Source organism: Trichogramma pretiosum, unplaced genomic scaffold (assembly GCF_000599845.2).
Source record: "Trichogramma pretiosum strain Unisexual culture from Peru unplaced genomic scaffold, Tpre_2.0 scaffold54, whole genome shotgun sequence".
Lineage (NCBI taxonomy): Eukaryota > Metazoa > Arthropoda > Insecta > Hymenoptera > Trichogrammatidae > Trichogramma > Trichogramma pretiosum.
Genome location: NW_019641628.1, coordinates 204,297 through 221,261, shown reverse-complemented (window position 1 = coordinate 221,261; position 16,965 = coordinate 204,297). Strand labels below are relative to the sequence as shown.

At 39.4% G+C, this 16,965-nt stretch overlaps 1 protein-coding gene across 1 annotated transcript; it reads right to left on the bottom strand.

Moving 5' to 3' along the window:
* Positions 1–3,298: 3,298 nt before the first annotated feature.
* On the bottom strand, positions 3,299–5,311 carry LOC111693691. Its single transcript, XM_023459099.1, has 2 exons — positions 4,023–5,311; positions 3,299–3,322 (listed from the first exon to the last, which is right to left on the bottom strand). The coding sequence occupies exon 1, from the start codon at positions 4,525–4,527 to the stop codon at positions 4,039–4,041; it is 489 nt and encodes a 162-aa protein (XP_023314867.1). The 5' UTR covers positions 4,528–5,311; the 3' UTR covers positions 3,299–3,322; positions 4,023–4,038.
* Between the last annotated feature and the right edge of the window lie 11,654 nt (positions 5,312–16,965).

Below are 16,965 nucleotides of genomic sequence, written 5' to 3'. Positions count from 1 at the left end.
ACCTTAAATTTTGTTAATATACGCCGACAGCCATGCAGATGCAAAATGCAATCATTGTATCAATGTACACTTTAATCTTAGCCGAGAATCCAAGATGGTGAAGAGCAAGCAGGATCACGAGGTGGTCCTAGCCAAGTACTGACCACTTTCAATTTTGTCGATATACGCTAAGAACGATGAATTTTTGCAATGCAATCATTGTATAAATGTAAACTTTAATCTCAGCTAAATTTCAAAAAGGGCAGAGAGCAAGCGCGATCGCGAGGTGGTCCGAGCCGAGTACCGACCACATTCAATTTTGTTAATGTACGCTGACAGCCATGAATAACCGCAATGCAATCATTGTATAAATGTACACTTTAATCTCAGCTAAATTTCAAAACAGGCAGAGAGCAATCGCGAACGCGAGGTTGTCCGAGCCGAGTATTGACCACCTTCAATTTTGTTAATGTACGCCGACAGCCATGCAGATCCGAAATGCAATCATTGTATCAATTTACTTTTTAATCTAAGCCAAGAATCCAAGATGGCGAAGAGCAAGCGGGATCGCGAGATGGTCCGAGCCATGTACAGACCACCTTCAATTTTGTTGATATACTTCAACAGCCATGAATATCCGCAATGCAATTATTGTATAAATGTACAATTTAATCTTAGCTAAATTTCATAGAGGGCAGAGAGCAAGCGGGATCGCAACATGGTCCGAGCCAAGTACAGACCACCTTCAATTTTGTTGATATACTTCAACAGCCATGAATATCCGCAATGCAATTATTGTATAAATGTACAATTTAATCTTAGCTAAATTTCATAGAGGGCAGAGAGCAAGTGGGATCGCGAGTCGGTCCGAGCCAAGTTTTGACCGCCATCAATTTTGTTAATATACGCCGATAGCAATGCAAATTCGCAATGCATTCATTGTAAAAATGTTCCTTTTAATCTAAGCCAAGAATCCAAGATTGCGGAGAGCAAACGGGATCACGAGATGGTCCGAGCCAAGTACTGACCGCCTTTAATTTTGTTCATATACGCCGAAGAGCCATGCAAATCCGCAATGCAACCATTGTATAAATGTACACTTAAATCTAAGCCAAGAATCCAAGATGGCGGAAGGCAAGCGAGATCACGTGAGTGTCCGAGCCAAGTACTGACCACTTCAATTTTAATAAATTACGCCGACAGCCATGCAAATCCGGAATGCGTCGTTCAAAACACCCTTATCGAGACTTAACGAGAATAAAAAGAGTCACATCATAGAGCTCAAACGATTTGGATGTTTGAGTTACGTAAAAATTCCAATTGCCGAGAACAAGTTCGCGAAAAAGGCTATAGTCACATACTTAGTCGGGCACACACCAACTGGCTATCTACTGTGGCATCCACAGACGAACAGATTCATCAACTCGAGACACGTACAATTTAATGAGAAAATCGTGTACCAAGATAGAGTCAGAAATACCGACAACGATCATCAGACATCGAAAATCATAGAGCAATTGATCTTTGAGCCAAAAACAGTAACATTCGAGGTAAACGATGAAAAGGAAAAAGAAAATCGAGATATTGAGAAACACATAGAGCCTTTGAGCATGGATGTGAGCCAGCCACCTGCAGATAAAGTAGTGACTAAGAAAAGAAAAGAGGAAATAGCACCTCGAGTCATGCCAGAGCGAAGAGTCAAGAAAGCTAAGCTGATGGATCCAAACTTTGTTTACAGAGCCAAGATACCTGAATTGAAGATCGATGACATAGAAGTACATGCGAATCTTGCTAAAACAAATCAAGACCCAGCGAGTTATAGAGAAGCGATACAATCCGAAGAACGAGAGAAATGGATGACAGCCATACGAGAAGAATTAAAGTCGATGACTGATAATAAGGTTTGGACGATAATCGATAAGCCAGCTAGAAATTTGAATGGACAGAAATTAAATTTGATCGACTCAAAGTGGGTGTTCAAGAAGAAGATTGATGAAAAAGGCATAGAGAAATTCAAAGCGAGGCTAGTCATTCGAGGTTTCAAGGACAAGAACAGTTACGAGTTGAAAGAGACGTATGCTCCAGTATCACGTCTGTCAACAATAAGAACAGCTCTAGCAGTAATCAATAAACTCGATCTAGACGCAGTACAACTCGATGTAAAAACTGCATTCCTCAATGGAAATCTAGAAGATGAGATTTACATGGAGATTCCTGATGGGCTAGAGATAGAGGGAAACAATCGGTCGAAGGTCTGTAAGTTACAAAGAACTATCTATGGACTCAAGACAAGCCCAAAGATTTGGAATCAGAGATTCACTGCTGAAGTCGAGAAATTAGGCCTGGAAAAGGACTTTCACGAGCCATGCTTGTTCACGTGGAGGAAAGAAGGCAAAGTTGCATTACTGATATTATACGTTGACGATATAATCTTGGCCAGTAACTGCAAGCAAAAACTACAAGAAATAAAAGATACATTGTGCAACACTTTTGAGATGAAGGACCTAGGAGAGCCATCGAGATACTTGGGTATGGAGATAACTAGAGATCGAGAAAACAAAGTCATGAAATTAACTCAGGTAGAATATACAAATAAAGTTCTCGAAAGGTTCAGAATGGACGAGAGCAAAGCTCAAAACACACCGATGGTAACGCGACAGGTAAAAACGAGAGAATTAAAATTCAAGGCATCACAAATTGAGTTAAAACGAGTAGAGCCAACAAAAACGAGTATTGAGAGAATCCCTTATAGAGAAGCAATAGGTAGTTTGATGTACCTAGCTACGGTGACGAGGCCTGACATAGCATATGCTGTGAACTATCGGTCGAGAAAGCAAGTCTCACCCAGCGAAGATGATTGGAAAGAGGTAAAGCCGATTTTCCGGTACTTACAAGGTACGATACAGGTAGGATTGATGTACAGAGGCATCGAAAATGACCTCACGAGTCACACTGACTCAAGCTTTCGAGACCATCTTGACTCGACGTCCACTAGTGGGTATGTAGTTAAATTGTTTGGAGACCCAATAGCCTGGAGAAGTCACAAACAAACACTCATAACTCTTTCGACCTGTCAAGCTGAATATCTCGCGATGATTGAAGTTTCTCAAGAGCTTATTTCGCTTGACAAGTCGATAAGAGACATGTGTAAAGTTCTTATTTTATTTTCGTAGACTCTGAAATGATGTCGGGATAAATAAATTATTGACAAGTATTCTCATGAAATTTAAATTATTGATTTATTGAATTATTTAAATTGTTCAATATAGCGACAAAAATAAAGAGGATAAAAAAAAACATAAAGAGAGAGAGTTCTCTTGGGCGGTGTCTGTTTAACAGCGACCTGCAACAAACAAGCAAAGAGCAACGCACACGCGTGTCGATTAATAAATCGCTCGACTTGTGGGGGAGATGACTCGACTCGCGATAGCAAAACACACACGCAATTTAGAATTACCGAGCGCTATAAATGACTCGCAATTTCCCGACGCACTGGCACAGCACCATCCAACACACGTTGGGTCGGACGGCTCCAGGGTGGACTTAGGCCTGCCTCGTCTCGTCGTGGAATTTGCGGGTACTTACTGTGGAGCCGAAGTAGCTCGTGAGCTCTGGTCCATCTATACTTATTGGATGCTGGACTTAAACTGACTCGCACGCGAGTCTTATCTCACGTGCGAGTCGGCGTCCTTACGCGGCGCGCAGCACTGATTTATCTTCGCGCACATTGTTTTCAAAATGAAAACAATGTGCTTCGCGTCGCGAGGTGCGCAGATTTTTAATTTCGGGGTTCAGCGCGAAATTATGATCGTCGCATAGGCCCCCCCAAAATTCACGGACGGTACTTCAGACAACGGAGCGTGAATTTGCTTGACAAATCTTAGTTCCCAAAGCATATTGACAAAATAAATTGAACACATGTTCATTCAAACTTTTCAAAACCGACGTGTGTGTTTGGTCGCTTTGTTCAATGGGGTAGTATGTGAAAACAAACGAAAATGTTAATAAATGTGTTATTGAAAAAGAACAATTTAAAGATATACTCTTTTCCCTTTCTTCTTAATTCGGTTGGTCCCATTTTTGAACGTGGATTTGTAGTACGTCGTCTGCTGGGATTCTGCACATTGGAAATGTCGGCCGTTTTATGTCTTCGTCTGGAAGTTTGATGGCCAGGGTACCGAAGGTACGGGCTATCCACTGGTTCGTGTAATCTTGTTTGAGCTTTCGATTTTGAGCTTGTTCTTGCATATGCTCTTTTTCGGTAGCTCTTACACGTCGGCGGGCTCGTATTTGGGCTTCCGTCACCGCTTGACTTGTCTCAATGTGTCCCTGGGACTCTTTCCGTTGGTGGCACTGCTCTTTTTCAAACGCCTGTCGTGCTCGGGCGACTGGCCCGGTGTGGCTTATCTGTCCATGGTAGAGCTGTTTGAGGAGTTTGATTCGATCCTTCTTCCTTATGCGGTGTCGGTTCTTCGTCTCCTTCTTGCGGAGTCGTCGCAGCTGCGATTTGCTTGGCTGTCTGAAAGTAAGGTCGGATATTCGATGCATGAAATTTCCCACGCACTTTTCCCGTTTTTTCGTTCAATAGCTCGAACGTCACACCACCATATATCTCTATGATGGTATATGGTCCCTCGTACAACGCTAGGAATTTCGAAACTACGTGTGTGTTTGCATTTGACAGTTTTTCGTTTCGCACCAAAACGCGGTCATTGATCTTATATCTAATAGTTTTATGTCGCGCATTTTCTTTTAACGCATATTTCTCTCTTTTATTTCTTAATCGATTTGCCACGAGCATGAGGTCACTTTTCTCAAATTTCCCGTCGCTGCCCCTTGGCAAATTGATATATTTCTCCCAGAATCGCGTCGGCCGCTTGCCTAAATGTATCTCCATCGGCGTATACTCGGTACTCTCGTGGTAGATTTCGTTCAGACAATCTTGTATTCGTGGCAACAAGGCTGCCCATGCCTTGTGGCTTTTACCTATCAACGTACGAAGCATCCGGCCTATTTCCTTGTTGACGCGCTCAACGATGTTGCCCTGAGGATGTCGTATCGATGATAATACGTGCGTGATACCCGCGTCCCGTAATGCTCTTTTCCATAGTACGGACGTGAATTGCGTACCATGGTCGGTTTGGATGCGCTTCACTGGCCCGTATTTAGGTAGAAAATCGTTAAAAATTCGCCGTATAGTGGTCGGCGCGTCTGCTCTGCGGATCGGGTAGAGTTGCACAAATTTGGAGAACGCATCGACACACGCGAGTATATATCGAGCTCCGCTCACGCTCATCGGGTACGGACCCATGAAATCAATGGACAGCAAATCACGAGGTCCTTGTGGGATTATAACTCCGACGCCGACGAAATTTCCTTGCATATACGTCTTACTACGCTGACATGAGTCGCACGCACGGGTAATGCCTGTCGCGATATGTCTAGCTTTCGCCGCGTAAAAAGATTCTCGGAATGTTTGTAGCACTTTTTTACCTCCCACGTGCGCATAAAACTCATGGATCTCCAGCATTACGTCGTACGCTAACGTTCTCGGTAGTACCATCTTTTGTGCATTTAGTTTTCCTTTTACTAGGATTCCTTCGTGTAGCGCATAATCGCTTATCTCGTGTCCGTTCTTTAACTTTTCAGCTATGAGGTCGCACTTTGCATCTTTCTTTTGTTCCGATATTATATTCTTCAGTCTGTCGACTACTTTATGGTTCGGTGATCGAATCGCAATCGCTGCTATACTAAATTCCTGTTCGCCATCGGTTTGATGTCCTGGTAACCGACTCAACGCGTCCGCCAAGCCGTTGTCCTTACCTCGTATATATGTCATGTGCAGGTCATAATCCTGTATCGCCAACATCCATCGCGTTAAACGGCTATTCAGGAAACGGCAACTCAAAAGAAAAGACAACGCTCTGTGGTCTGATTGAACCTCCACCTTAGCTCCTACTATAAACGTTCGAAATTTTTGTAATGCCCACACAATGGCTAACAGTTCTAACTCAGTTGTAAAGTAATTTTGTTCTGCGCCTCTTAGCGTTCGACTCGCCAAACTCACTATGCGGACTTTCTTTTCATCGTCATATTGGCAAAGAGCCGCGCCTAGGCCAGCCGTACTAGCATCGGTCATCAAAACATACGACCTGTGCCGGAGCGGGTGATGCAGAAAAGCGTGCTTGCAGAATAAGTTTTTTACGTGTTCAAACGCGTTCTCCTCCGTCGCACTCCAACGCCATTTATTGCCTTTTTTTGTTAATTCCAACAACGGCCGAGTCACGAACGCAATCCGATCTGTATAACACGACAGAAAGTTAATCAAGCCCAAAAAACCCTGCACCTGTTTTATGTTTTTTGGTGCTGGGAAACGCCGAATCAAATCGATCTTTTCTGGGTCGGGGTATATGCCGTCAGTGGTAATGATGTGGCCAACGTATTTTATCTCGTCTCGAAAAAGCTCCAGCTTATCAAAGTTGGCCGTAATGTTCTCGCGTTCCATCGTCTCGAAAAGCCGCTCAAGGTGTCGTATATGCTCATCCACGTCCCGTGAGACTACAAGCCAATCATCAACATAATCGAACACGAAATCGTCCATGTCTCGAAGGATCGGTTCGGCTGCCCGGGCTAACGCGGCCGACGCGATTTTTAACCCGAATGGTACCACTTTGAACTGATACGTTCTACCTGCGTGCATAAAAGCGGTGAATTTACGGGAGCTGTTGTGTAGGGGAATCTGCCAAAACGAGGCTCGTAAGTCGACGGAGCTCATGATTCCTATTTTTTCGCATTTCTTTAGCACCTGCTCTATCTCTTCGGGGCCGTCATGGTCGTTATCGAGTCTTTTGTTTAGCTCTCTTGCGTCTAAACATAACCGCACGGTATTATTCTTTTTAATAACGGCCACGATGGGATTTACGTATTGCGAGTGCGATCTTTCTATTATGTCGTAGCGTAACATTCGCGCGATTTCTTCTGCCACTGCCGCGCGATGGGCGATCGGGACCGGGTATGACTTGATCAGGTACGGGGACATGTCATGCACTCTCAACTTGTATGAAAAGGACTTAAATCGTCCCGGTGCTTCCCTGAAGCAGGCTCGATGTCTATGTAACATCGCCGCGATCCTTTCGCGTTGCTCATTCGAAATATTATGAATTGCTGCAACTTTTTCGCGAAACTGCGCCTCATCGGGAATAAGTGGTACTCGGTTGATCTGCCCGGTCAGCTCCACGCTCGCAATATCTGTCGCGAACTCGCGTGTCCGCTCTATAAAGTCGGTCGCGTCGTCATCGAGTATCTGTCCAACAATCACGATCGGCGGATGAGTTCTCTTTTCAAGTATGAACGGGACAAAATTGTCGCTACTGTCAATACGAAAATTTACGCACATTTCGAATAGGTCGATAAATGCTCTCATCTCGATCAAGTAATCGATTCCCAGGATGCCTTGGCTAATGAGATTTGGAATTACAAAAAAATTTATTGTAATTTCCTGCGTACCGAGGCGGATCTGTGCTCGAAGTTGCATCTTCACTCTTTGTGATTTTTCACCAGTGAATCCGCGCATGTATACGCCGGTAAGAGGAAGCTTAGCATTATGTTTGAATGCCTCGGCATGCATTCTGTAAAATTCCTCACTAATGCCCGTGACCTTCGAGCCAGTGTCGATCAACGCATTTATTGGTACGCTCTCAATTTTTGCCATTATTCGAGGGCACTCGGCGCGCAACTGTAACTCGGATCTATCTTTCTCAGATAACAGATATTCCCGGGGGTCCTCAAAAATCACGCATAACGATCGGTCGCCTTTCTTCCTCGTACGCGTTGCATCAATGTCTCCCTCGTTTCTACCGATCTCCACTGATGCAACGCTATCTAGTTTCCCGCCGGGCTTGGACTTCTGTATGACTTGTCCCCTCGCGGTATGCTCGGTGATCTATCCCGTTGCGACGTGTTGTTTTCGTCACGAGAGTACGAATAGTTTCGCCCTTGTGGGTATGGTGATGAAGCTCGATTTTGAGTCGCGTTTGGTCTTTGATACGTTTGTCGTCCATCCGTACGCGTGCTACCTGTATTTTCTATTGACGCGGGCGTAGTGCGTGGCGTATTTACCGGCCCGGCCCTATCCTGANAGAGAAGGGAGACACACACGCACTCACTCATACATACGCGCGTGCGGCAGTCTCGGCGCGACGAATTTTCTGCGAGGGCTCGACTCGCTTACTGACGGCTTGTGCTCCGTCACAATGTGTATGATTTATAGATCAATTCGATTTACTATATGTTCAAAAAAAAAAAAAAAAATTTTTTTTTTTTTTAAATTTAGTCAAGACCCTACCCCCCCTTAAAAGTAACATCATTTCGGACACTCGCAGCCGGAGTGAACAAATCCGAATTGAGCGGCCTAAAACCATCACCGATTTAGGCCTCTGTATTAAACGCTTGCAAGAACTCTTGCGAAAATACAATTCGATCGACAAAGAAATGTACACTCGCTGCCACGAGATGAATAAATATCGGAGAAAAACTATAAAACTGCGGTGACAGCGACTCCACCGATTTCGGGAAGACCCGGGATTTTGTAATGTACACGCGCATGCAAGATATGTGTGAATTATTGACACATATCGAGCCGACTACATACACTGCAACTGCTAAGGCGGGGGCAAATTTAGGTGTATATAAGCAATGATATATAAAATATTGTTGCATTCAACGGGAGTGACGTGCGAATAAAAATATTGTAACAGCACGAGCAAGTGCATCTGCGCGATCCAGCCATCATCCAGACTTCAACCAGCCAAGGAGTATCGTAGGCAGCCAAAGACCTCACCAGGCAAAGACATCGCAGGCAGCCAACGACTCCAAGCAACTATAACGCAAACAGTATGAGTATGAGTATGCGTGTGTGATCTGTAGCGAACTATGCTGCTTGTTAATGATCAAATTAATATTATTGTAAACCATCTCACTACCTAAATAATATACAAACTTCAACCAAAATAATTAAGTCTTCCTTTATTATCACTCCACCTCGGCAACAAGTCTAAGAAATAAATAGTTTATTGTTAAATCCCGACCACTGGATGTAACACCTGTGTCGGACCAAAAACGATATGAGTGACTTGTGCCCAGCGTGTCCTCTGGCGGTGGAAGATGCCGAGCGAGGGACACAAACAGCTGTAGTCGTTTTATCCGACCATTTTGCATACGAGTTGCTAAAGCTCGGCAACATCAGAATCGGTTGGGTTAACGCTGGATCCGAGAAAAACCTCGGTAAGAGTGCTCGCAAGTGCGACGTTTCAGTATCTGTGATGTGTGTCACACGATCCAGATTCCTCGAAGATGGAGGTATTATTGTGCGGCGAGATTTGTGTCTCCCATCCCATACATACACATATTTATCGTGTGCAGACCTCGATCTATGGTTGCGTCTCGGCTGTTTTATTGTAGTAAAAAACGAGCTTGCGTGAATCGACATATTTGATTTCTATAACTTTATAGAAACTTTCATTCTGATATCATGCTCATATTTAATGTTTCATAACCGAATAATAACATTATCCTTCGTAAAAAATGATTTCCATAAAAGAATTTTATTGCTTACATCTTTTATTAAAGATGAAATCGTTGTCATATGTTCATATTTACATAAAAAGTTATTAAAGTTTACATTTTTGAAATTTATTGCAACGCTTTTTAGTCCTTCAAAAATGCAAAATACAATAGTTGTTTTCCTAGCCATTTATACTAGAAAAAGTTTGTTTGACTTCTAAATTTAAAAAAAAAAGTTAGACCACCGAATCAAAAAAATTTTAATTTTTTTTTATATGATCTAACATAAGAGCTTATGTACAAGTATTCATAGTTATTCATTAGAGTCGATCGCGTAAGATTGTTTCATAAGTTCTTAGTTTAATTATGAACCAAATCTTGGTAATAATTTCGCTACAAAATTTTTACTTAAAATTATCAAAAATTTGAAAAGTTTATAATAATTTAATAATAAGTTAATGCTCTATCGTTTAGACTTATTGATATTGAAATTTGATAACAAAGTAACACAAAGTTGCAAAGCATTTCACAAAGGGATCATAAAAAATCGTTGCAATATTTATGTTTCTGTAGCTACAGTTATAAAATAATACGTTTAAGTGATGTACGGCCTATACAGAGATTCATGTTGATCGTTGGTGGTACTATCTGTATTTTTATCAAAAATATCAGTCATCGCGAGCGATATGTTATGATTGCTTAGTTTGCATTCAATACTATCATGAGTGTTTGATTTATTCTGGTGATTTTTCGTTATTGATTTGGCATCCTGTTGAGTTTTCTTGTTTCTTTTCCATTTCATTCGCCGATTTTGAAACCATATTTTCACCTGAAATCAGTTATTAACAATTTTTTACTTATGATTTTTTAATTCGAATCAACACTAATAAACCATTTTATTATTTTAAATTCATATGATTAGTATTAACAATTTATTTTTAGTTCATATTTAAGCTTAAAATGAATCGAATGATTATTATATTTTGTTGTTCAATAGTAAACAGCTTAGATAGAGGGTTCGTGTATTAATAATCATAAAATTCAAATTTAGGAAGTAAATACTTATTTAATGAAATATTCCGTTTTGGGTATTACTTTTTGACGCATTTCTTTTCACAAGCATCAATAACAAAGAAAGAAGAAAAAAATATTTCCTACTCCGACGGTTATACAATGGCTTAAAATGTTTAGACCTTACGTGTTCATAATCATATCACCACGCAACTGCTTTATCACTAATATTACCTGCATTAGAAATATTTCACAGATGAGAAACTCTAATATCTGAAATAGTGTTCATAACTTGATTAGGCTACAGGTCACCCAACAATTTTACGATGAGTTTAATGGCTTATATACACCTTGAAATTTCAAAATGCATGAAAATATGTAAAAATAATATATAGGAACATTTATAAATTATCCTCATATATAACGCTTCTTTCAATAAGGAACTATTTACATTTACTTAAATAGTGTTTAAAGCACCTAGGCAAGTAAAAATTAAAAAAAAATTAAGTTGGTCTGTTTTATTATAGTTCTAATCAAAAATCACTTAATTATACCTTTATATGAGCGCGTCCAGCATTAGTCGGCCACCGTGTGCAATTACGGTGGGGTATTATATTTCCAGCGAGTTGAAAAGACAAAGACAAAAAAACAGGTCCGTGCATACCGACCCACGCTCATTCATCTCTATATCTTTAATACTTCTATTTGTCTCGGTTTTTCTAAATAAAAACTTAAGGGGAGATATACACCAAATTTGACCGAAAAATCGATTTTTTTTTTATGTTTGCTTTCGATTCTTTGACATTTGAAGTATCATTTCCCAAATTTTTAGCCCTCAAAACAAATTATTTATGTTATTATAATGTGTGTAAGCCATATCACGTCAAGTCTCGAATGGCTCGCCCGCGCGGCATTATTAGGCGAAATCTCGCAATTTCTAACTCGCTGTAAAAGTTACTAAATGCACCTAAACAAAAAAAGTAAACTACCATTTCGATAGGAAATTACCTCAGCTTTCTGATGGTGGGGTCATATTTTCAAAAATTTTCCATTTTCCGCGGGAAAATCGCCCGGAAACCTTTAAAGTCGAATATCTCGAAAATGGCATTTTTTTAGATTTTTTTAAATAGTCTAGATAGAAAGAGGAGGAAATTTCCCATCAAAATGGCTATTTTTCAAAAGACCATTTTTCGATTTCAGCGAAATATAGCGAGAGAAAGAATAAAAAAACGTGGTTTTTTGTGGCTTTGGCCGTTCAGCCGGCGCGCGAGTAATCTGACGTGATATGGCTCGTATGTAAATCTAATATCAATAAAATGCAATAAATGCCAATTTCCATCATTTTTATCTTTTAATGTAGCAATTCTACCACTGTTTTGCAAATCGCTTTCAATATACGCGTTCGGTTGATCAAAAAACCGTTTGACGATGTGTTTGAATTTCGTCTGCTGCGCAAACGAGTGGCGCTTGCAACGAATACTCCGCGCCAATAAATTTGAACGACGTTCGGGGATACGAACGTTAAAAATAGTTAGTGTTTATTGCTGCAGTGATAGTGAGTTTCTAATTAATAATGCCTCGCGATAAAATAGTTGAAAAAGCTGATAGAAAAGGTTGTAGTCGTCCACACAGTAGGAAGAGAAAGTGTAATGTGTGGAATTCTGAGCCGAAAAACGATACTTGTCTCAGCGCTTCGATGAAAAAAATAACTTTTGATGACTACCCCGTCACCGATTTTAGTGGCTATCGTCTTGTCGATATAGAAATCCTTTTTCAATCTTTAGAAGAAAATCTGGCCTGTAAAAAATGTGGTGGAACTATAAAACTGCACGAAAGTAATATAAAGGGATTAGGAAGCAAGTTCAACATTTCTTGCTTATCGTGCAAAGGTGCAGCCGATTTTCACACGTCTAAGTTTGTTGGGGATCGAGGAAGTGCTTATGAAGTCAACAGAAGGATATCATTTTCAATGAGATGTATAGGAAGAGGTCATGAAGCTCTCAAAAAATTCTGTTGTCTTATGGATTTCTTGCCTCCACCTTCACAATCAACTTATACAAAAATAAGGGACAAAATTTTTGAATCATCCAGTAGAGTTGCAGAAGAATATCAAATACAAGCTGTTTAAGAGGAAATAATTAAGACAACAGAATTAGAGCAAATAGATAATCCCCCAGTTGACTCAGAAGCTGTTGTTATTCGACGAGAGGTAGCTGCTTCATTTGATGGAACATGGCAGAAACGCAGAGGTTTCAGCTCCAAAAATGGCATTGCTATTGCTATTGGGGCTGAAACAGGAAAAGTTCTAGACAGTGAGGTCTTGTCTTCTTACTGTGCTGCTTGTGCAATTTGGACATCACAAAATGGACCAGAAGAAGGTCCACTTTGGGATGAGTGGTACCAACAACATCAACAGTCTTGCACAAAGACTCACATTGGGTCATCTTGCTCAATGGAAGTTCACGCTGTTAGCAACATCTTCAACAGATCAGTGGATAAATATGATGTGAAATATACTTGTTATATTGGTGATGGAGACGTTAAAAGTTTTGATGCCATCTCTACCTCCAAGCCATATGGGTCCACTGCTGTGACTAAAATTGAGTGTGTTGGCCATGTCCAAAAGCGTTTTGGAAGTCGAGCCAGGAAATTAAAACTTTCCTTGAAAGGAAAAAAATTATCAGATGGCAAGTCATTATCTGGAAAAGGTAGGCTGACTGATAATGACATCAATCAAATGCAGAGCTACTATGGCAATGCTATCCGCCAACACTCTGATAACATAGATGAAATGCACAAAGCCATCTGGGCCATATACTTTCACCGCCTGTCAACTGACGAGTCGCCCCAGCATCATCTATGTCCATCTGGTAATGAATCTTGGTGTACTTACCAAAAAGCAGTTGCCAATGGTACAGAAAGAATGTATCACCATCGACATTCTATGCCTGCTGCTGTCATGGAAGCTATCAAACCAATTTTCATTGACCTTAGCAGCCCTGAGTTGCTAAGAAGGTGTATTGGGGGAAAAACTCAAAATGCCAACGAGTCATTCAATGGTCTTCTTTGGACATACTGCCCCAAGGAAGTGTTTGTTACAGAGCCTGTCATCAAACTCTGTACAAACCTTGCAATTGCTTCTTTTTGTGATGGTGCAAGAGGACTACTAAAAATAATGGAGGATCTAGGTACTAAACCTGGCATAAATTGTGCAACAGCAGCTCAAATAATTGATAGACAGCGGATCCTCAAAGCTGAAAAAAAGCACAAGCCAACACAAAAGAAGCAAGACAATTGCGAAGAAGGCAACAGATCATCATCCAAGAAGATTTTGAAGCTGCTGAAGAAATGTCGTATGAAGCTGGAGGCTTTTGAACTAGTTTTCCACATTTATACTATTTTGGATAGGAAAATCACACTCCCAATTAAAATAAGTATTATTATATACAATAACTTTATTTATCAATGCATAAAATCACTAATACATTCTTCTTTTTTTCAGTAAAACATGAACAAATGGTAATTATTCACTGTTTAGTTCCAATATAGTTCATTATTTTGTAGCTAATAATAATATGATTTTCAGGTCTGAATTCAATGTACTCAGAGATGCACAAACTGACACTAACCCCGCATTGGTAATATTTACTCAAAATTCTCTTTTTTCATCACATTTCAAATTATATGTTACTTCACAGTATAATGTACATTGCAACATGACAACAACAGCTTCTGCTACTGCATGGCTAAAGGAGGCTATGTTTATTTATAAGTAATCGTTGACAGGTGACGTTTCTGCTTTTGTATAAGCTGAGTTGCAAGTTAAATATTACCAGAGATTTTAGGTGAAACATGTCATATTTAAAACTAAAACTTATGACACGTAATGCCGAAATTCGAACTTGTAACTCAGAAAAAACTGGACATAAAATGATCTTACTAACTCTAATTTTTGAGTTTTAATTCATGTAAAATTTTAATTAATTTTGATCATCTCATCGAGACATAAATGCGCGCATCGATTCGGCGTTCGGCTGCCAGTACTACTGCTGTTAGTGCTGCCTCTGGTGTTCAAATTTGAGAATCAAATTTGTAAACAAAAAGCTAGCCTCTCTTATATAGCAGAATTAAACTGCACCAGCAGAAGTAGCAGAAAAATATTTATTATTTTGTTTATGTGAAGATGCAATTGATAAAAATTTCACATGGGCAACTAAAATGTCAAAATAAATCAGCTGTGTAATGAGTGATGTTTTATAATTTGAGAGTTGAAGTTAATTGGGAAAGTGAATTAATAAAAGTTTTTTCATCAAAATTTAAAGTAGTTCATTACCAAAGAGAAAAATAAAGATTCATAATTTTATTTAGTTTATATTGTTTGTCAGTGCTGCAGTGTAGTGATTGATTTATAGTAAAACATATTTTCTTACAAGTGATACAGTTAAAATATACTTGAAATTATAGCATGTTTTATTTTTAGAAAAGGCATTTGAAATAATAATGCTCAAATGCACCTTTCAAATCTAAAACATTTATGCTTGGTACTTAACAACATACAGCACTGAGAAACTGAATAATGCACGCATGATGCCTGAATTTTGTGTGAGTTGAGTGAAATTTACATTGAAACAAATCAATAAAATGATGTGAAAAAGCTCAAATTAGTATGAGAATGAGTAAAGTGTGAGTGAGATTTATGTGTGGGCCACTGAGAATGTAAAGGGAAAGATTTCAATATTTTAAACATAAATTCTTTCTTTTGCTTCTCCTGGAAAGTTTGATTTTTCACATTTTAGTCCAGTGTGCGCAGGGTTTCTCAGTCAGTTTTCATCATAGAGACCTCTAGTACGTCTCAAATTCTTCAGAAAAATGTCCTTTATGGGCTGAGTTTTGTGGAATTTTGATTCAAGTTATAAAAAAGTTTTTACAACAATAGATGTGAAAAAAAGCAAAATTCATGAAAATTTATTGTTGTTTTTGAGCACATATTGAGTAACAGAACTGATGTAAAGGTCTAAATCAAAATTCTAGAAAACTAAGCCCATAAAGAGTAATTTTATGAAGATTTTGAGACGTACTAGAGGTCTGTACTTCAAAAACTCTGGTCTGAACCTTGCGCACAGTGCCAAAATCCTAAAATAGCAAAAATAAGCTATTTTTAGACGCAGAGGTCTATTCTGACACTTTTTTCCACATTTTGTAGGGTCCAAAGATGCCAAATTGATGTTAAACATAGGTTGACATCAAACTGTGATGTATATCACAAAAATGCCCAATAAGAACCAATTGGTGTATGACTCCCCTTAAAAGATTCGTATCAATGCGTTTTTTCTATATTTTCCAAAAACGGCTCGATACTTTGAAAATGGACGGAGACATGAGTTAAAATCTTGTTTCATAACCTCAAAATAAAGGCGCTTGACCTCTCATATCTTACTCACTACTTGATGATATCAGACGAAACTCAGCTTAAAAGATTCATACTGACTTTCTATTTTTCCCAACAATATCCTGAAAATTGACGGAGATATAAGTCGAAATGATCCTCAACAAGGTCAAAAAAAGAGGCCTTCAAGCACGTCTTTTTCGTTTTGATTCGTATTGATGCAGTTTTTTCTATATTTTCCATAAACAGCTCGATATCTCGAAAATTGACTGAGATATGAGTCGAAATGATCCTCAACAAGGTCAAAAAGAAGGCCTTCAAGAACGTCTTTTTCATTTTGATTCGTATTGATGCGTTTTTTCTATATTTTCTAAAAACTGCTGCTTAATGTTAAAACAATTAATCTATATATTTGTATTGATTAAAAATATTTGGAAATTCTGAAACTGGTTTGCAAAAGGCGAGATATTCGGAGTAGTAGGGTGTTCTTACATTGCCGTCGTTGGGAATTTTGACGCAGCGCGTGCGCCGCACACATTCGCTTAGTTGCTCAATCGACGAAATATAATTAAATTATTTTTTTCGTAATTAATCGATATTTTGGTACTGATTTTTCTAACAAGAGTTTGCTCGTCGAAAGAGCTTTCATTTGCACTGATATGAATATTTAATTGATCCAGTATTTGCGTATAAAATGAGGAATTACATTTGGGTGTTGGAGTCTTCATCGCCCGATTGTTTTTTATATTTTCCAGGGAAAATCAGCCACGCGCAAACGATTAAATTAGTGCATTTTGTTTGTTTTTTAACGAGAAATCGATTCATCCGATCAAAAATTCGATCGGATCAATATTTAATATTACGGGTGCTAACTTCCGAGACCTTGATAAAGATCCGTGACCGAAAGGTGAGAAGGTCTCCTTGTAAGCAGTAAAAGTCACTAAATGAGAAAATGTTACGTGTCAAATGTTTGATGATTGATTCAGCACAACGAAAGTTCACAAAGCAATAAATTTCATTAATCATTC

What these genes read in the sequence shown, in the direction of transcription:
- LOC111693691 (XM_023459099.1), bottom strand. Translation starts at nt 4,527, where the DNA reads ATGCATCGAATATCCGACCTTACTTTCAGACAGCCAAGCAAATCGCAG.